Here is a 21,696-nt window from a genome sequence, read left to right on the forward strand (position 1 = left end):
TAAGTATGTCAAAGTGGGTATATCTTGAAAACATTGTTAGAAAACCCCGTGGCTATTTAGAATTAGGTTATCATTTTTAATAAACTATTTTGGTTGAACAAAAAATGATTTGCACATTTAACGTCAAAACTGATCGTTTTTACATTTAACGGCGGGTGGATCACATTAGTGGATTATACATTTTTACAGATTTGCACATTTGAGGGTGCCATGTTTGCACAAATGTAACTTTTTGTACATTTCACGGCTATTTATCATTTTTGCCTATATTGAAGATAAAGTTAATTTGAGATTTAAATAAGCGTGTGTGGCGTCACCAATGTACGTATCAATAGGCACGTTCTGTAATTATATACCTATTTACACCAAATAATAAATAAATAATAACAGATCAGACCAGTGTATGTTTCAAATCAAACAATGGTAAATATATAAGCTAAATGTGAATAGGTACTTACATTCCGAAGCATCTACTTGAACTAAAGTAGATGCTTCGGAATGTAAGTACCTATACACATTTATTTGACTACCTGAACAATGTGTTCTTTATCGCGCTGATAACAAATTACGATGTGCAGTGGTCGCATTGGTATTATCGATGTGAACCGAAGCGGACAACCAATTAATTATTCATGTTGTTTCTAGTTGCATATACGCCTTTTTCACGAAACGGAAGACGTCTTCGATCGATGACAGACAATGTTGTGCAGGGAAGCGTAACAAAAAAACAAATATACCAAATTTAGCAGAATATAATTATTTCGTCTTTTTTTGTTGTTTTGTGATGGGAAAAAAATATTTTGAATCAACCATTTGGCACACTCAAACGTGTCATCGTCCCCTAAATAGGGGTGTCCTCTGAATAGGGGTTGGCCGTAATGTTAAATCATATTGGCCTCATTTCGACTGTGTCCTCGTGATAGGGGTCACCCCTGAATAAGGGTGTCCCAAAGGGGGTTCTACTGTATGTGTGTTAATTTATCTACGGAAAATCTATATTATTATTGTTACTACATTTTTCGCGTAATTTTACGTATCTCCTCCCATGGATTAAAGAATAGAAGGATATGCATCGACGGTGACATCAAACAATTTTACAATTTTTATATTTGATTTATCATTATTGGCCTGCCATCTTCTGTCATTAAAAATTGCGTTAATCTATAGAATATTAAATTATGCATTTGACCATGCTTGTTGTTACTGTGTCTTCTGTTCTCATTTACAACAAACGTGTTTTTAATATACGGCTAAGCAGTGGTTTCTTCATAAATCTCCTTAAAGATATATTGTACCCTTAAAAACAGTTTTTTTTAAATATTGTTGTTGAATAAGCCATTAAAATTGCACATAAAAGTTATTCACTTTGACCTCAAATTGGATTGGAAAAAAAAATGATTTACTCGAGAAAAGCTAAACTCGATCATTTTAAATCAAGAGGCCTTACTCAAACGAATTGACAAGATCGAACATAAACATTCAAATGATTCAATCGTAGAGATAGAGAAGAAAATCGTATCAATTTGTACGGACATTGAAGTGGTTAAGACATCAATGGACGCCGATCGGAACAACGTCACATTACTTCAAAATCAAATCCTTAAACTTGAGGGATACTCTAGAAGTTTTAATTTGAGATTCGGTGGAATTAAAGAAAATACAGATGAAATTCCAATTGAGAAAATCAATGAAATTATAAAGAACGATCTGAAACTACCGAACATTACAGTCGAAAATGCCCACCGTACAGGCAAACCACGTACTTCACCGACCGGAGCACCTAGACATATTATCGCTAAATTCATGTTTCGACCGCAGCGCTACCAAGTACTGATGCAAGCCAAAACAGGTCATGTGTTGAAAAATAAGGGGATCTTCGTACTAGAGGACTTACCAGAAACTGACCTTAAAAAGAAACGTAATCTCAGAGAAATAATGGCAAAAGCATACGGAGAAGGGAAACGACCAGTGTTTAGAAACGGGACCTCTATATTAACGGAAAACTCCACTCATAAGCCGTTCATACGACTTTTGTTTTTGTCAACAAAGTCTTCGTAAAAACTACGATGTATGTAAACAAAACTAGGAAGCAATCAATTACATTTGCATATGAAAGGGTGTCTCTTGTCAAACGTGTTATTGTTCTCACCTACTATTACACCACAATTAAGTAACAATCATTTGCATACAGATGAGAGGATGTCCCATGTCAAACACATATTGCTACCATACTACCACTGTATGTAAACAAACCGGCTAATCAATTACTAAAGTAACCTAATCTAAGACACATTGGGATACAGGTGAGAGGATGTTCCAGTCTATAACGGACTTGAGATTGTCTAATTATTTGTACGTACTATCACCCGACTAAAAGAACATGGCTGAAATAGTACCGGTATGTTTGTATTGCTGCTTTTTTTTTATATATAATACATCTGTATTATAACTATATAATGTACCAACGTACTGTGTATTATTATTTATGTTATGTCTTTGAGTTTCTCATTGACTTAAACAGGACGGATACACTAGATAGGCCTAGATAGTTATCTTATTAATCTACTGTATTTAAACATCTTACAGTACATAGTAATATTTTTTAATTAACCTTATTTATTTTATTTATTTTTTAAACTATATTTATTTATTTATTTTTTTTTTTTCTTTTTATTAATGTTTTACCTTCTTTAAGCAATACTACTGATGATGATGATGAAGATCTCAATCCCTATCTTAAGTATAATGAATCTAAATACTACCATGTTGAAGAATTTAAACAAATGTCAAACATATCGGATGATGTTTCTTTTCTGTCACTTAACTGTCGTAGTATCGTCAACAAGTTTGACCAGTTCTCACAATTTATTGACTCACTTAATTATAAGTTCTCTGTCATTGCCCTTCAAGAGACATGGTTGAGCGATAATGATGAAGTCTCATTTTTTAACTTGCCGAACTATGGGCTTGTAAATCGTAATCGTACGGGTAGAAGGGGCGGAGGCGTAGCTCTATATATTTCTGACAATTTGTGTTACAAACCACGAGATGATTTATCTAAATTAATTACTGAAGCTGAATCCTTATTTATAGATATAATAATTGCAAATATATTTCAGCTGGAGTCATTTATAGACCACCTGAATCTAAAATCAGATTATTTAATAATCAATTTACAGAAGTTATGAATATAATTAACAAAGAAAAGATGCACTCAATCTCGACCTTAACCTATACCATTCAAACTGTAATGTTCAATGTCATGTGGATGCCACTGTTTCCAATTCTTTCTTGCCCCTGATTAATAAACCGACTCGTGTAACAGAAAATACATCTTCTATCATTGATAATATATATGGTAACTCTACAAATAATCACAATATCAATACTGGAATTATTTACACAGATATATCAGATCATTATCCTATATTTGCAATCACAAAATCTGAGAATCGTAAAAAAAATACAAAACCGTCATTTATTTTAAAACGCACTTATTTCCACCAGCAAGTCGAATCCTTTAAGGAACTTGGCAAATGAAAACTGGCAACCTGTCCTAAGCACAGAAGATGCAAACATTGCATATTCAACATTTGCTCACAACTTCAAACATTTAATTGATAAAAACTTTCCTTTGAAAAAAATTAAGGCAAAAGCAAATAAAGATCGATCTCCATGTATCACCGAGGCAATATCAAAGTCAATAACAACTAAGGGCAGATGGTATAGTTCATACAGAAAAAACCTACTCCTTCAAACAAACTGAAATATACTAAATACAGAAACAAACTTACAGCACTTATTAAGAAACGAAAAGAAGAATACTACTTTACTCAATTTGAAAATAACAAAAGTAATACCAAAAAGATATGGAAAACGATTAACACTATAATGGGAAGGACAAAAACACGACAACTACCACCAACAATAAATCATGACTCTAAGCAATTCAACACCCCCTCAGAAAAAGCAAATGCGTTTAATACTTATTTTACAAGCATCGGAGAAACATTGGCAAAACGAATTTCACAAGAACCACAAATAACAGAATCATCCTCGTATTTAACAGGAAACTATGTTAATTCTATGTTTCCAAGACCTGTTACTGAGGATGAAATTAAAACTCTCCTCGAAAATTTGGAAACTAATAAAACACCCGGGCACGATGACATTGGAGCACTATATCTAAAACCATACTCAAATTACCTTTAAACGACCGATTACTCATTTGATCATATCAACATATCACTCGCTATCGGTTGTTTTCCGGACGAACTTAAAATTGCAAAAACAATACCTATCTTCATGAACGGAGATAAATCAGAAATTAACAATTACCGTCCCATATCTATACTGCCATGTCTTTCGAAGGTTTATGAACGGGTTGTTAGCAATCAAACTATTCCATTCCTAAACAAGAACAATGTACTTAATAAATCACAATATGGTTTCCGACAACAACATTCTACTATTCACGCATTATTAGATGCATTTGAAAAAATTACCTCTGCAATCGAACAAAAATGCTTTATGATAGGAATATTTTTAGATTTATCAAAAGCGTTCGATTCAATGGATCATCACATTTTATTACAGAAGATAAGACATTACGGTATTAGAGGTGTCGTTTTAGATTGGTATAAGAGTTACTTATCAACTAGAAAACAATTTGTAAACGTAGAAGGTAAAAAATCAGAAACCAAATACATTAAGTACGGTGTTCCACAGGGGTCCATTCTTGGACCCTTACTATTCCTGATTTTTATAAATGATTTGCCTGTAGAAACACAAACGTTATTATGTATGCAGATGACACTAATGTGTTCCTGCAACACAATGATATTACAAGAGCATTCGATATTTTAAACTATGAAATGGCATGTCTTTCTAACTGGTTTATTGCAAATAGATTAACGGTGAACACCAAAAAAACGAATTATATTGTATTTACTAGTAGAAATGTAAAAATTGACACGTCAAATCTAACTTTGCTAATTAATACTGATATTATAGAACGAGTAAATCAAACAAAGTTTCTTGGTGTTCATCTAGATGATAAATTATCATTTGCATATCATGTAAATTCAATCGCAAAGAAAGTTTCAACAGCTATAGGCACCATGAATAAAATAAAACGCGTACTCCCATACGAAATTCTATTAAAAATATAAAACTCTCTCATATTACCTAACCTAACATATGCCATAACACTATGGGGATCTACTAATCAAACTATTTTAAATCGTCATTATATTTTACAAAAGAAAGCACTGAAGAATTGTTTGCAACGTTCCTTTTCATCATCCTTCTCTACCACTCTTTGCCCGCACACAAACATTACAATTATCTGAGCTGTACCAAAAAAGTGTTGCGATACTCATGCTTAAGTTTCATCATAAGAAGTTGCCTATTACTTTTGATTCTTTCTTTGCTACAAACAATTCCAAACATGATTATGAGAAAAGGGCTAAATTCAATTTAAGCACTGCTTTCAAAAGGACCCTATTGGGCCAACAAAGTGTCACATACTGGTACTGGTACTGGTTCAAATAACCGTCTCACAGAGACATCTGGTAGCCATTGACTTAAAGTTGGCATTTGGATGTGTTACTTTTAAATGTAGGCCTACAGTATGAGAGTGACTACTACCAAATTACACAGTCTCAAAACAACTTATAAACAGTTCATATATACAGTTAAAACATTGCTGGGAATTATACATTTCTGTTGAAGCAGGCTCTAATGAAGTTGCATCTAGTAAGTTGACTTTGTTGTACAACTCTATCAAGTATTGATGGTATCTTCCGACCTCTTCGTTTACTTTGGGTTGTGTGAAAAGTAAGAATTTTTGTAGGATCTTCATTTTCTTTTCTAATTACATGTCCGATCCAGTTGAATTGTTGCTTGTAGACATATTCTTCTAGCGGTTGACAGCCAGTAATTTTGTAGAGATCGTCATTATCAATAACGTAACGCCAGTCTATATAGTTTTCATCTGTTTCTTCATCTGAGGATATGTCTACATGGTTTGGTGGGCAGACTCTTTGAAAGCCATTCACTAGCATTCTTCTTAGGAAGGTTTTGTATGTTGTGCTAAGTTTGGACATTTCACTTCCTGTTGCCCTCCAAGCATGGCAACCATAGGTGAGTCTACTCCTAACTAGACCATTAAGAAACATCATTCTTGTTTGTAAGTGGATCGTTCTGTTGGTAAGCAATGCTCTATTCTCTGCAAATGCTCCTTTGGCTGAATTGATTCTGTATTTTACTTCTTGATCTCCAATATGAACATCATTGTAGGTAGCCCATACACCAAGGTATCTAAAGTGTGTTACGTTGTTAATGTGTACGCCGCCAATTTGTATGATGCATCTTGGGTATTCTTCAACTTCCTCTTTCCAGTTCCATATAATGGTTTCTGTTTTGGGGGCACTAATTCTTAGACCAAATTCCAGACAAACTTTATTCAAGATGTTCACAATGGTTTGCAGTTCTTCTTGTGACCAGGAGCTTACAGCAAAGTCATCAGCATAGCCACTTTCAAAGTCGTCATAGATGCCCCTTGATGGTGCTTTACGTCTTTGAGCACGATTTTGTAATAGGAATTAGGTATTGTATCATTAGGCCATCCAAACTAGCATCTTTACAGCGTTGTTTGAACACTCTAATAACGTAATCAAAATATTGGTTAAACATGCTGGTACTCTCAATACCACCCTGTCGCACCCCAGAAGATGTTTCGAACTTATCATCACTCGGATCGTCGTCAGCAAGGTATGCTTTCGTTGAGCTGTACAGTGATTGTATAATGTCAATCATAGTAGTAGACTGCTTTAAGTGAAACCTATTACGAACGCTTAGGAAAAGAAGATTACGATTCACATGGTCGAATGCTGCTGTTAAATCAATGAAGCATGTATAGAGTTTGCGATTTGAGCGATACGCAATTTCCTGGATCTGCTTGATTACATATATAGCATCATTGCACCCTCTGTTGGACCTGAATCCAAACTGTGTGCGTAGAAGTTGACTTTCATAAAAGATGGAAAAACGTGAAAGAATGATAACCATAAGTATCTTTGAAAATGTAGACCCAATCGATATTCCTCTATACATTGATGGATCAAGTGGACTGCCTTTTTTTTTCTCCAAATGGTTGTTAATTTGGACAGTCCCCAATCACTTGGTACTTCTTTCGTTCTCCAAATTTCCTCAAACAGTCTATGTACATGGTCGACGAATACTGGGTTCTCTGTGGCGACTTGCAACATTTCAGAAGCGACATCTAGGGTAGCTTTGCGACCTTTTAGATGTCCGATTGCATCAATAATTTCTTTCTTGGACGGAGGTTCATTGTCTATCTCAAATTCTGGTTGTCTCAGGTTGATAATATATTCTGGAGGTGTGCTAATTTCATCTGGGATTTTAAGGCTAGATTGGTCTGGATTAAAGTGATCTTTAAAGTGTTCACGTAATCCAGGACATTTTATAGGCTTTGGTGCTTTTCTTATAACATCATCGTGCTCCTTAGCTTTTCTCCATAAATCAAATATTTTTCTATTTTGGTGGGCTTCATTTAACTTGCTTGCTTCTTCATACAAATATTCATTCCGTAGTTCCTTAACCCTTATCTTAATTACTTTCTGCATAGCCTTGATCTCCTCTTCTTTGTAGGTAACTGTGCTTTTGTTAATATTCTTTCTTTCTTTTATAAGCTGTTGTAGTCTTTCATCACCATCCCAGGGATGAGCATTTTGGTTTCTTGTTTTCTTCGGGACTTCTTCAACTGCCTTATTTAGCACTGTCATAAGTGTTGTATAGCGCTCAGTTGATGTAGTGGTTGTTGTCTTTTCAGGAGAAGTAATTTTATTAATTTTATTAATTTCTTCTTCTATCTTTGTTTTAACATTATTTCTTACTTCTCGATCTTTAAGTTTACTCATGTTGGCTCTTTTGCTCTGTTTTTTCTTTTTATGCTTCTTCCACCTGGCTGCTTTGTTGGCTGGTGTTGTCATATTACTCACAAGGATTCTATGATCAGACGAAAGATAATAGTTGTTATAGACTCTTGTGTCAGTAACATACTTCCTCAACCAGTGATCACATATGTTGTAATCTAGTGTTTTCTTTGTAACACCATCGTTGCTATGCCAAGTGATCCGATGAACGTTTGAATGGTCAAACCAGGTGTTCAGTATGCATAGCTTGAAGTCAGAGCAGTAGTTGATGAGTCTTGTGCCATTGTCGTTACTAATGTCATCTGTGTCTTGAAATCTATGTAGGTTTCCATCAAAGAGTGATTTTCTGGTTGTTATTGTACCAATCCGTCTCACTTCCTGCATACACACGATGTCAAGGTTTGCTGCTTTAATTTGAATGAGGGTTTCATGTAGTAAGAAGTCATCTGAGCAGGTATTAACATTAATCTGTCCTGCTCGCCAATGAAAATATTTTGCAGGCTTTTGTTTCCTAACTGCTTCTTGTACTTTCTTGTTTATGTTTGAAAGGTTTTTAGAATCTATATATAGAGGCACTAATGTGTGGAACTCACTACCCAATGACATTAAAATGTCAACCAGTATTGGTATGTTCAAACAAAAAATTCATGATATGTTTTTCACCAGTTATCTTTAATTTTAAGCTACTGGTTAATTCATTTTCTCTCGACATTTGATTTGTTATTATCACTGCATTATTTCTATTGTTAGTATTTTTATCGTTACAATTAATATGGTACATTATACTGTTTTTATTTATTTATTTATTTATTTATTAATTTGAAATAGATAAATAATTAAATTTTAATTATTTATCTATTTCAAATTGTTTTCGTTTTAAGGGGCTTTGCGTCTAAAGCATTAGCTTACAGCTTAACCCCATTCACAACTTCAATTAAGTTTGAATGTACTTTGTATTATCTGAGATTGTGAATAAAGTTATATACTGTATTATATAAAATCGTAGTTTAAAGCAAAAATTAACCAACCGGAAGCTATCAAATGTATTCCGGTTTAATTTAACCCTTGACCTGAGTTAGCTCATAAATATTCATATTGTATGGATACATCGTGTGGATGATGCTCTCAACAAACAGCCAACAACACAGCAATGTGCATGGGGAGAGAGAGAGAGTCGAGTAGTGACGTCGCGAGACGAATCTTGAAGAAAACACGAAAACTATAGCTAGCAGAATGCTAAGTTAGAACTGCAGTTGGTAACTTTGATGTTGAATCTTATTTTTTTCGTTTGTTCGTTGTTTGTTTCGCTAGCAGGAGAGGCCTAGCTATGCCTAGGCCCGAATTTGCTGCTACTGTACTAGTCTACTACTCTACTACTAGCACTGGCAGTCTTGAGTAGCCTTACTGCTGCCTCCTTCTGTTTCTAGAAGTAGAGTGTAGTAGGCCTAGCAGTACACTGCTAGCTAGGGCTAGACCACCACCAGGAGGATGTATTTTTGTTTTATAATTTTATGTTTCCATCATGATGAATTGGTTTACTTTTTTAAGATTTAAACTATCTATTCTGCCGAGAAAATTACCAAATAAATCTAAATATTGTTTTGGATGTTTACTGTATTTTGAAAATATTTTCTGCATCAAATGCAATAGGTTCAAATCAACATTCGCACAATTAACCATTTTATGCAGATATTTTGACACAATTTTTTTTTTCAGGTATTACCATTGATTGAACAATAAGAGCAAGTAGGGAGAAACACAAAATGCATCGTACAGTGGCAACATTCACAATTTATTGAAAGGTTTCTTACTATTAAAATGACACTTTGTAATGGATATGAGCGATCTTAGAATACTATAGTTGCCGTAATTACTGCCACAATCAACACATTGATTAGTAGATTAGTAGACAAATTGACACAAAAAACAATACAGGAATTCAATAAGATATACTGTATGATATATTTTTTATTAACTCCTTTTGCACTGTAATATTTACAGTAAAATTATGAAGTATTAAAGTTAATAGAGGGCCACGACCGGCCCACCTGCCTCTTGCACCACTCATTTAGAGTGGTGTACGGTGAGTTACTGTGAGTTAAGTAAATTTGAAGAATTTATCCTGTGTACTGTTGTAGTAGTATTTTTTATTTATTGAATGTTTTGTTTACAAAATAATGTACTGTACAAATATTATTGCTTTATAATAAAAAAAAATTATACAACATTTTACAAGCTGGACAAGAACATATTGGCCGAATGCAGCAGCAGGAGAGTCACAAATATTTTTCTTGCAATATCCAATCATATTCCAATACCGAGAGTCTATCATTAGTTGTCTTTATGAAGTACGAATGTGACCTCTGTTCCAGTCTTCATCATTTCCCCTCTGTCTACTTGTACAGTGCTGCTGGAAGGTTCTCAACTCCAGGCTTGTAAGTTGTATTGTAACCTGTATTGTAACCATTTTCCCTGCATCTTCTGCAGGGACCCGATTGTCCCAGTCTGCCTGCTCTACTACTAGGCCTATGCAGGTATTATTCTAGGCCTAGCCCTGAAAAAATCCCAGGCTAAGTTAATTAATTAACCTTCCTGTTATTACAAACGTCTGTCTAGTTTGCGTTATATATATATAATTATTATATTTAAAATAACTGTCTAGGCCTACTTACCGACAAATTAACAGCTCAACTTTACATACGATCAGGGGAAACCCCCAGTCGCGTCGCGCCTAATTTTTGAGCTGACAAGTTGGGATTCTCACTCCTGAGGACGATCAAAGCATATTGATCGAAACGTCGAGAAACTCAATACATTATTATTAATAATAATTAATTATTATTCTAAAGTGATGTTTTATTGGGGATTTATTCAGATAAATACCATCCATGGTATAATTAATACACTATTTAGTTGTAAAACTAACTTCCGCGACATAGTGGGCCGTTTCGGCCTAAGAAGGAAGACGTTTTAGACGGCTTGCAACGTGGGCAGAAGTATCCCAGGGTCCTAACGGGACACAGTATAGCCTACAGTTATTCCTGCCAGATTACTCAACAACTCGGCTATCGGGGTTACACTTGATTTTAAACAAAAGGTCTTCCCCCGATGTTATATACTATTCCCGATAATATACTCCGATGCTTTATGAATATATTAATTTGATGTTTATTAATTTGCAGTATAATTTTTATTTTGGTAACTACTGTACCTTCACAAACGCGGTCCAAAAATAGACAAAAAACTCAAATAGCTATCGCCACCAACGGCCAACTTAGTTGAAACCAGGAAGTTGCAAGGTCATAATCACCGTGAACCCGGAAATTACTTCTACCGCGTACGGTTGAAAATCTACCGATGAAATCAGAAATTTTGTTTTAAACCCTTTATAATATCTTCCTGAGATAGAAATATGGAACAATATCGTAATAGTGAGAACTAATGTTATCAAATCTACGTTTCGCGGTACATCTGAGATAGATGAGGTAGGTATTCAAGGCGGAGATTAGTTTTTCCATTGTGCTCGCCTATGTCAGAATTAAGCATAATTTATATATAGATAAACACTAAAAAAGGCAAGGCAGGTTCTATATCCAGTATTGCTTTCATTTTGAAGCTTACAGATATTTCAAAGTAAAGGATTACTTCGTGTATAACAAAATCAATGGCCGTAAATATTATTAAGGCAGACAAGACCGTGCGGAGCACGGGTTACTGCTAGACCACAATTTATTTATAAAAGTAGCAAACAGGTAACAAATCTCCCACACAAAAAGAAATTGCAAAATATCAAAGCCATTAAAAAAATGTAAATGAATAAAAATGAACACACACAAACAAAACGATTCCAAATGGTCTGTTGAACATGAAAACAACTTTCAATTCGTGTTTCCGCAGCAATGTGTTTTTCATTCGATTTATGTCCAATTTTTTATTTTATGTATCAAATAATTAATACACCACGAAAAACACCCAAAATAATATAGTTTGGCATTTTATACTTTCCTTAGTGTTTGCGCGCATCATCTAATTCACACAGCACAATTTTGCTTTAGCGTCTTTTATTTTTGTAAAGTTTGAACAGTCAAAAGTAAAGGTTAAAGTTCTATATCTACTATTGCTTTCATTTTTAGCTTACATATATTTCAAAGTAAAGGGATAGTATATAACAAAATCAATGGCCGTAAATAGTTTCGAATTTTATTCTTGATACAATTTGTTTTATTTTAATAATAAAAATCAAAGTACTTTTATCAGAGTGCGCTTTTATTATACTTGCCCATGCAAAGTATATAACCACATTATTAAGGCAGAAAAAGACCGTGTGGTGCACGGGTTACTGCTAGTGTATGGCTACTTTGAAATCAATCGGCTTATATGGATACTATGCGGGGTAGAAGACAATTTGATACTAGAAATAATACATTTAAAATGTTGTGGCTAAATCTTGCAAATTCCAAATACTGCTCCAAACCCTGCAGTTATAGGTGATCTAGAGAGAAACACTCTGTTGACATATAGAACAATCAGTAGTATCAAAGAATGGTTGTATATTTTATCTTTGTGTTCAAGTAGATATTTAGGCTACGTCAATTTCAATTTTAAAATGCACAAAAAAGACAAGCGTGCTGGGCACTAGAAATAAAGTTAACCCTTTATGCACGTGTGTTTGGTGAGGTATTGTTTGCACAAGGTACATTTTAAATCATTTTATTTCAATGTTTACCTAGAGATGTAAGTATGTTGATTTGCAAAACTGGCGAGATTTAATCAATACTATTCATTCCACACCGTTTACCACCAATTTAGAGACTATTTTACATAATTTAATAATCCACTGCATATCGTTAGGTTTACAAAAGCAAGTGTATTCTTGACGTAGTACAAATGGGTAAATGGAAAAAAGTGCCTCGCCCAGAACGTACTTGTCGTTTGTGTAATTTAGCAGCCGATTAGTACTGTATCTATTTCCGAAGTATCATAGGAATATTTGGTAATGCAACGTCATATGTGTTTCAGATGCATCTAGTATTGACCTAACCCTTAATCTAACCTTACATGATACAGGCACCAAATGTGATGTAAATGAGATGCTGTATTACCAAAATATTCCTTTGATACTTCGGAAATAGGATGAATTTAGGAGAAATTTGTTTAATCTAAAATGCCTATTAAATAAACATGAGAGAAAACATTTTATTCCAAATTATATGGCAAATGTTTTATTTTTCATCATCTAAGCCAACACTTAAGGCATTAATACATTTTATTAAGTAGCTATAATATAGAACGAACATTTTATTTGGCACACTAATGTAAGGTAGTATTTATAAAATAAATATAGGAACTTCATCCAATCACATGGAAATAGTATAACATTTTATCATCCAGGCTAAGATCATCAACGGGTTATCGGTAAAAGTTATACTTCGGCCACCTTTACAACATGCACTAGAACATTCCAGTTCATTTTCTGCAATTTTTACAATTGCAATTTCATTTATATGTGCATCAAATTTGGAGTTAGATCACAAAGTACCAATTTTGGATTGAACATAAGATGTCACTGCTTGTTCGAAAAATAATTGATCCTATTGTTCCTTTGCAATTACAGTGCGATTCTCATTCGAAATAACCACGAAGTTGTTGCAAATCATTAAGACGTTTTCTTTAACTACCGTTTGATTCACTATTTTTCTTCTTTTTTACTTTTTAAATGATAACATTATAAGCCAAAACAAGTTGTTGGCTTATAATGACACCAAACAGCATTTCCTCTTCACATTTTTGGCAATAAAGTAGCAACTTTTAATGCAGATGGAGATGCTCATACCAAAGAACTCGGTTAACAATTAACAATTTGGGATTTTTAGTCGCGTGGACGCGACTCAATAGTTCACTATGTCGGTCGGTCGGTCGGTCGGTCTGTCGGTCTGTCTGTCGGTCCGGTATCACTATGCGTTTTATCGCTTTTCTGTACTTTTTGAACTGTTTTGATGTACAGACAAGTTTTAAAGTACATTACTTTTTGAAAGTTCATTTTTTTCTGAGAGCACGCGACTTATGGCTGTTGGCCTTGTTAAATGATAACATTATAAGCCAAAACAAGTTGTTGGCTTATGATGACACCAAACAGCATTTTCTACTTCAAATGTTTGGCAATAAAGTAGCAACTTTAATTGCAGATGAAGATGCTCATACCAAAGAACTCGGTTAACAATTAACAATTTGGAATTTTTTTGGTTGAATACAAATATTTAAATAAATACCTTAACTTACGTTTTATTCTTGAAAGCTCGAAATCTTTAAATCCAGATGAGCCTTTGCATTTATGCCATAATTGTTCAAGATACATCTAAGCTGCTACTATAGTCTTTATCATAATAGAAATGTGGGATTGGGATTTCTGGGGATGGGGGATTGGAGAATGCTAATAATAGCAAAAAAATAGCAAAAATAATAGACAAAACAAAAAAATAGTTTTGTTCTAGGTGCAAACATACTTGTACTGGACTAGCATGTCAATAGAGCAATCCTACTGCGCATACGGATGGGCAAGTTTCTATTTTGATATTTATTTACGAAATTACTTTGTTCTTTGAAGCGAATGCTTTTACACAGCATACATAAGGTTTTAATATTGTTTTTTTTTTACATTAAAAAAAAAAAAATTATGCCATTTTAATGTCACATAATAGTGTAATTCACTTTTACCAAAAATTTCAGCAAAAAATAAATTATTTACCTGAAGTTGAATGGTTGAATTTAATATTGTTATATATATATATTATATAGGCCTATTGACAATACATCTTCTTCATACATCAGTGAATCATTCATCTATAATATACTAGGGTAGAGTAAAATTAATTAATAATTAATTACTTTCAATATTCCCTAGATATACAAAAAGCAATACTCTTTTGTTTATCTCACATACAGTATGTTTGCTGAACATTTTTATGTCAAAAGATGTGCCCGCACATTTTATTTGCAAGTAACTTCAGGAAGCCCGTAAATAGGTTTACGTGACAGTGAGTGTGATTTTGAGAGTTCATACTTGGTTAGTAGATTCATTTCAGAGACATGGCGATTTTGAAATTTCATAATGGGTCGAGTGATTCACATTATGGCGAGTTGTGCGGAATCTCGCGTCATATGTTTGCTTGTTCTTCTTCCGAATATCCGAATAATGAATCTACGTGGCATTTTAAATAAATAATATCAATATTTGTACAAGTAACTTGATTCCAAATCATTAAAAACAGATACCAACTATAAGGATACAAAATGGAAAAAAAAGAGCAACCGCATTTTATATTCCTCCCCTGAGTTTATATCCCCTTTACTCGAACACGAACACGAACATTATAGAATAATGAAAACTGTCAAAAGTTCGTTTTTAATCAATTTTTATCGTCTTTTTATTGCCATTTTGTTACTTATTTTATATATTTTAATTATTAATTTTTTAATGTAAAAAAACAAATGCAAAATCGTGGTTTTAAAAACATCCAAATCAATCATTTTATGTATATATAGCAAATGTTTTTATTACAACTACTTTTAACGTTGTAACATATAAATGAGAGGAAAAATATGCTTAAAAAATATAATATTTATAATAGAGTATGATAATAAAGGTGGGACGAACACAACACAAGACAAAAAAAAAAGAAAAGAAAAGAGCAGCCGCAACCAAGTGGTATCATGTATCATACTTTTGATTTTAAAAACTTAATGGAATGACTAACTTGGCCCTTCGAAAATGGAGACAGGGAGACATCCACAAAATCAGACGTTGCTTTAAATATCTACGATAAAGGGAGGATCATCGTACAATCTTTAAAAGCCTTCTTACCATGGTGTTCAAATTGTTATCGAATGCAGTATACCGCTAAACGTTTCTAAACGTCTCCATACTCAATTCAAGCAGAGAAGGATTCGGAAGATGGACACGTGAATACGCATGCGTATAAGCTGGCGCTTTCGATTAGCGCGAACAAATTCGCCTAGTGGAAAATCGGCTTTGGTCTCAATCGCGGAGCCAAACTGTACACACCGCTATTAAAGCATGAACGCGTCAGTTTGGACCTCAAACAGCACGCTATTTAAATACCCAGTATAAAGTTTCGTAACGGAGAACTGAGAATTATGTCGATTTTCTACTTATATTGTTTATATATATTTTGGGGATTTTTCACAAATTGTCTTGGTGAGTACACTGAAAAATATAAAATATTTAACGTGATTAATTTAAAATTATTATTAAAATGCACATTTATGATAACACGTTATAGCTTAATAAAATTAAAAATAGACTCAATAATAATAATAGGTCTATGGACAATAGCATTATAGTAATAGTATGTTTTTAATTTTATTTTTATTTCAACAATATTTTATGAGGGTGATCCATCCAGCATAAGCTGATCATTAGGGACCCTCAAACAATACAAACAGAAAATACAAAATAAACTATAAAAATACAATATTAACAAAGATATAAAAAAGAATAAATATAAAATATAAATATATATATATATAAATATACAATAGGCCTACAATGAAAGAAGTTACTTTAATGAGGAAAGATGTTCATACAAGATTATTTATTAAATTATGAAAATTAAGTCCGAAATTATAATAGAATCTTAACAGTGTAGCCTCCAAATAAATAAAAACAATTAGATTAGATTATTTTGATATCAATTCTGAGATTATCCTGAGGTTATTTTGAGATCATCTGAGATTATCATGAGGTTATTCCCAGATAATACTTAGATCATTCTGAAATCATTCTTTTATTATCCTGAGGTTATTCTGAGATTTTTTCCGAAATCATTCTGAGATTATTCTGAAAATCAGATGAAATTATTCTGATGTTTTTCTAATATCATTCTGGTTTATTCTGAGACTATTCTAGAAAATCAAATGAGATTATACTTAGATTATTCATAGATTATTCTAACAAATCCGAGAGATTATTATTCTGAGATAATTTTGTTATGATAATATACATTCTTATATAATATAATGTTTATATAATATGTAGGAACAACTCAATACTCATGGAGAACCAATCGGATGGAGCTTAAAAAGAAAAATTACGCTTTGGTTGGACACATGAGGTATAGATTGTACGCACCGACTATTACGCGTTGCGGACATCTGTGTTTGAGCACAATTGAGAAAGAAGGAGTGTGCAAATCTGTTAACTACGATATTTACAATAAAACATGTGATTTGAACGATGATGTGCAATTAGAAAATGAAAATGATTTGATAGCGACACCTTTTGTTAACTACTACGAAATAACAATCGTAAGTACATCAGACTTCTAACTGACTTGCACTGTCAATTAGATGTTACCCCGTTGACAGTTGCAGAATCGGGTGTGGTAATATGTCTTTTCAATATATGTTTTTGTGCCCGAACTAACCATAAGAGGAATTGTCGATTGGCCGAACCTCGAGCTTTCTCATGTTGTATTTTAAAACATTTATTTTATTTCAACTACATCCAACAGCGATATCGCCAATTACAGGATGCCGTATATTACATTTTTTGAATTGATCACTTTAGTTCCATATATACAACAAAAATTAATACAAAACGTAAAATCACACTAAAATAGGATTTTATCCCACTTAGTAAAGAGATTTGAATATCGTAACAGATAGTTCGTAGTACATTTAACAAGATCATTTTCACTATTCACAATACAGTATAGGCCCTATCATAAATACATAACAAAAAGTACAAAATTAAATAATAATACTAATATTAATATCACTATTTTCCTCCATTTAATAAAATTGAAACAGTCTGAGTAGAATTTACAATATTCATTGTAATCTATGTTTTTTTAAATTGTTTTACTATTTACAATAAAAATTATATTGATTCAAAAACCTTGAAACAATTACATATTTCCTTCATTTCCTTTTATGTTTATTGCTCCATGTCATTAATCTTAATATGTTCTTTGATAAACTTTCGCTAGTAATTGCGTGAATTACCCACAGGATCTAAAGAGTGCATTAAGGCGTCATGGTCAATAGGACCCTGGTAAATGTTTAAATAAAATTGAAACAGCCTAAGGAAAATTTATAACGATTTCTGTAATCTATGTTTTTTTAACTTGTTCAAATTGTTAAAATATAAAATTATATTGATTCAAAACCAAACAATTACATAATTTTTCTTTGTCGTCCTTTCTGTTTCATTACTCCACTAATTATTATTAATAGGTTCTTCGACATAAAAGACTGTTGATCGTGAGAAAGAACGTGAATTACTCACAAGCTCTAAAAGAGTGCGAAATCCTTGAGGCGTCACTGTCAAGTTACGAGACTTTGGCAACTGTGGCAAATGATGGTGATCTGCCTTGTGTTCCTGGTTGGCTTGTAAATGGTGAGATACTGTTCACAGACATCGATGATTCTTGTGAACTAAAACCCGTATCCAATAGGTATAATATATATCCTGAGCGATCGTCAGTTTTTACTGCAAGTTACTGTATAATAGCAGGTGTTTCAGCAAATGCCAATGTTTCTTCAATCATACTCTTGAGGTTAACTGGAGATGCATTTGGTAAGCTGACATACGAAAGGGCAACATCTCGCTGTTTCGAAGAGTTCGGAGGTCATCTTTCAGGACTTTCAGAAGTAATAGAAGTTGGTCACTCTGGAGGCAATATCTGTGACGTCTACGTTGAATCATGGCTTGCTAACTGGTTAATGTGGACGCCATTGCCAGTGCCAATTGAATGTTGGTTAGAACTTGAGAAAGGGAATAGAATCTGGATTCCTGAACACAACGGCACCACTGCCTATGCGTTGTGTACCCAATCACCCGGAGGATACCAGGAACCGGATCACTGGCCTACGCATCGGGTTGTCAACATTCGTGGATTAGAAATGTATTCATTGAGCTTTTCTGAAGCACTCTACCGATGCAATGGCGTTGGGGGTAATCTGGCAACATACGCACAGCTTGATACCGCTAGACAAAGCGGCTATGATATGTGCCGCATAGGTTGGATAAGCGATGGCCGCAAAGCATTACCTTCTACATGGGCACGTCCAAACTGTGGACATATCGTTGGCATTGCAATATTTTACCATGACGGAAAACAGTCTGGTTTTTGTCATATCCCATAGTTTTACATTCATATTTTTTTTAAACTAGAGTACCGTAATATTATAGGTAATTTTATTTACTTCGCTAGAAGAAGTGTAGACGATGGTTTTCAGAATGATAATGACTCGGGTAAAAAGGTTTTAGAAGGGTTACCATTATTGAAATGCTTATCATCTTAGATGATTAATAACATTTTAAAGTATAGTTTATTCGAGGGATACGTTTAATTTTTTAGTTTTAATAATATGGTAACACATACACAGGTATCCAAGGCGGAGATTTGTCCCGCCTATGTCAGAATTGACCATAAATTATAGATTTAAATGTATAAACAGGTCCGGGAAATACCTCTCCCTATAAAAAAAAATTAGAAATAAACAAAATATGGAATATTATATCTAAAATAAAAGTGCAATTTTATATCCAACCGAACAAATTCAATCTAATAGAATTTAAGTATGTTAAACTTAGTACATAGAATTATTTTTAAAATCAATGTTTTTAATTATTCCATTCATTATTATAAACACCGACCAGTTCTCAAGGTATGTTAACCCTGTTTTCCGGTTTAGTAAATTCATGATGAACTCTCTGTGAGACATGACCTTATTGTATATTTGGTCTGAAACATATATTTTGTCCGCAAAAAAGCCGTCCTATAATAGCCGAATGGTTTAACAGTAATTAAAAGGTCCCCCATCTCTCAAGAAGCAGCGTTTAATCATACGATTAGTAGTAGTAACACATTTCGGGTTAGTGCTATTATAATTATAGATTTAGTATATTTGGAATAATTTAGAATTCTCGTTCACTTTGATTATATTACAAAACAAACATTGTGTGGTACCGTATAGTTAATTTATTTTGTTATCGAACTTGTTGTTAATGGTTTAAAATAATACATAGATTTTAATAAAACAAACATTGTATGATTTTATAGGATGATAAATAGGTTAATAAAACAGACTAATTGGTTCAACTATTGACTAGACCTGCAGGGCGCAAAACTAAAGGTTGATCAGATTTGATTTAAATTTATTTAGAAAAAAAACAAGAAATAATTCTTACAAAAACGCCTCTCGGTAACAGTTTTAATTATTGTTCTTTCTTCATTAAATTATGCTTTTTTTAATTGATATTCTATTTAATAATTTAAGAAATAATGATTTTTTATAAATTGTTTTTAACAATCAGTGTAAACATTTTGTGTACGATAAATATAGCCTGAAATGCTCTATTTAAAGATGTATTGTCCCTTGAAACACAAAAAATGAAGGTCAAAATATTCTAAATTTAAATTGGTCATATCAAAGTAATATTAAAGTTATTCACTTTAAGTCGAAAATTCGAAATTCCAAAAACAACAAGTTTACGTAATTAACAGGTAAATTAATTTGATTACATTTCGTCTGGAATATCGTCACGAGCGAAAGTAAATAGAGATTTCAAACCACAAGTATGTAGAATTATGCATGATGCTAATTAGGATTGTTTACAACTCGTCACGGTTGAGAAGGTGTTTTAACACAGATCGCGAGGAAGTTTTATGATTTTGCATACAGAGTAGCCAAACAAGCGCGTTGCATTATGAGACTGGAAGTCAAAGTTATTTTTTGAACAAAAAAACGTCTGTATTTCAGTTAATTTTTTTTTTTTCAACTAATTTTTGGTGAAAGTTAATAACTATTATGATACTTCAAAATGACCATCTTTTTTCGAAATCTTGTTTTTTTATATTTTTTTTTTGGAATTAGTCAAAGGAACAATACATCTTTAATTTTAAAGTATGGCCTATCCGGGATTAAACTAATAACATGGATTGGATTTCTGCAGATGAATTAGCTATCAATCAATTAATCAGTCAATCAAATAATCGTGGCCTATTCTGTACAGAACCAAAATAATTGTAAACTAAACTATATAGTACTGTATTTTGCACATTCCGGGATAGGGGCATTACTCCTTATGTCGTAGAGACCACACCCCAACATTCCAGTAAACAAAATGTTTAATTTCCCACGACGAACCTTCTTCGTACAGCCACAGACAAACGTACTCACTGATCAAACAATATTCGTCATCTATACACACTATTCGCCAACAATATTTACCATAAATGAAGGATTGTTTGACAATTAATTAATAATAAATTGCGTTTACAGCAAAAACGACAAACATTGTTTATTTATGGGGTCTGCACATCTTATAGACTCTCTTCTCCCAGACGTGCTTTAGGGTTTGAGCATGTACAGCCCAAGTTTCCAAATAAATACCCATTTTTGCAGCCTTAGTAAACTATAAGCTACCGCATGGTAACTGTTTTGTAATGCTTCCGTCCTCTTGAATATAACTGCCTAAAGGCGCGGAGCGAAAATATACAAAGTAACTACTGACATAACAGATAAATTACATATTTTCCAGGAGAGCCCAACAAGCCTATTCGCTTATCCATTCGGCTACACTCACATACATAGTTGCTTCAAAATTCGTAATTTACTTAATGAATTTAATTTACCTAACCCTTTTATAATCTAAAAATTAACACACCAATATTATGACAAAAATAAATACAAATATAAAAAAGTTTGGTTT

The 21,696-nt window shown here is 33.1% G+C and overlaps 1 protein-coding gene and 1 long non-coding RNA gene across 2 annotated transcripts; one reads left to right on the forward strand and one right to left on the reverse strand.

Annotated features, from left to right (window-relative positions):
• Nucleotides 1-5,714: 5,714 nt before the first annotated feature.
• On the reverse strand, nucleotides 5,715-8,564 carry LOC144835694 (uncharacterized). Its single transcript, XM_078690761.1, has 3 exons — nucleotides 7,920-8,564; nucleotides 6,970-7,847; nucleotides 5,715-6,579 (listed from the first exon to the last, which is right to left on the reverse strand). Exons 1-3 carry the CDS (start codon nucleotides 8,562-8,564, stop codon nucleotides 5,715-5,717), a joined length of 2,388 nt encoding a protein of 795 aa, XP_078546887.1.
• Nucleotides 8,565-9,579: 1,015 nt separating this feature from the next.
• On the forward strand, nucleotides 9,580-10,154 carry LOC144852896 (uncharacterized). The gene is made up of 2 exons (XR_013614355.1): nucleotides 9,580-9,979; nucleotides 10,062-10,154. It is a non-coding gene; the product is annotated as an uncharacterized LOC144852896 (long non-coding RNA).
• The last annotated feature ends 11,542 nt before the right edge of the window (nucleotides 10,155-21,696 follow it).

Source organism: Antedon bifida, chromosome 1, assembly GCF_963402885.1.
Source record: "Antedon bifida chromosome 1, ecAntBifi1.1, whole genome shotgun sequence".
NCBI lineage: Eukaryota > Metazoa > Echinodermata > Crinoidea > Comatulida > Antedonidae > Antedon > Antedon bifida.

Bases quoted from the DNA above. Each gene is read 5' to 3' on its own strand.
- LOC144835694 (XM_078690761.1), bottom strand. From the start codon at position 8,564: ATGTCATTGGGTAGTGAGTTCCACACATTAGTGCCTCTATATATAGAT. The intron at 7,848-7,919 runs GTAAGAAATAAT...TCTCCTGAAAAG, and splicing joins GTAAACTTAAAGATCGAGAA to ACAACAACCACTACATCAAC. The intron at 6,580-6,969 runs GTAATCAAGCAG...TCGTGCTCAAAG, and splicing joins GGTGCAATGATGCTATATAT to ACGTAAAGCACCATCAAGGG.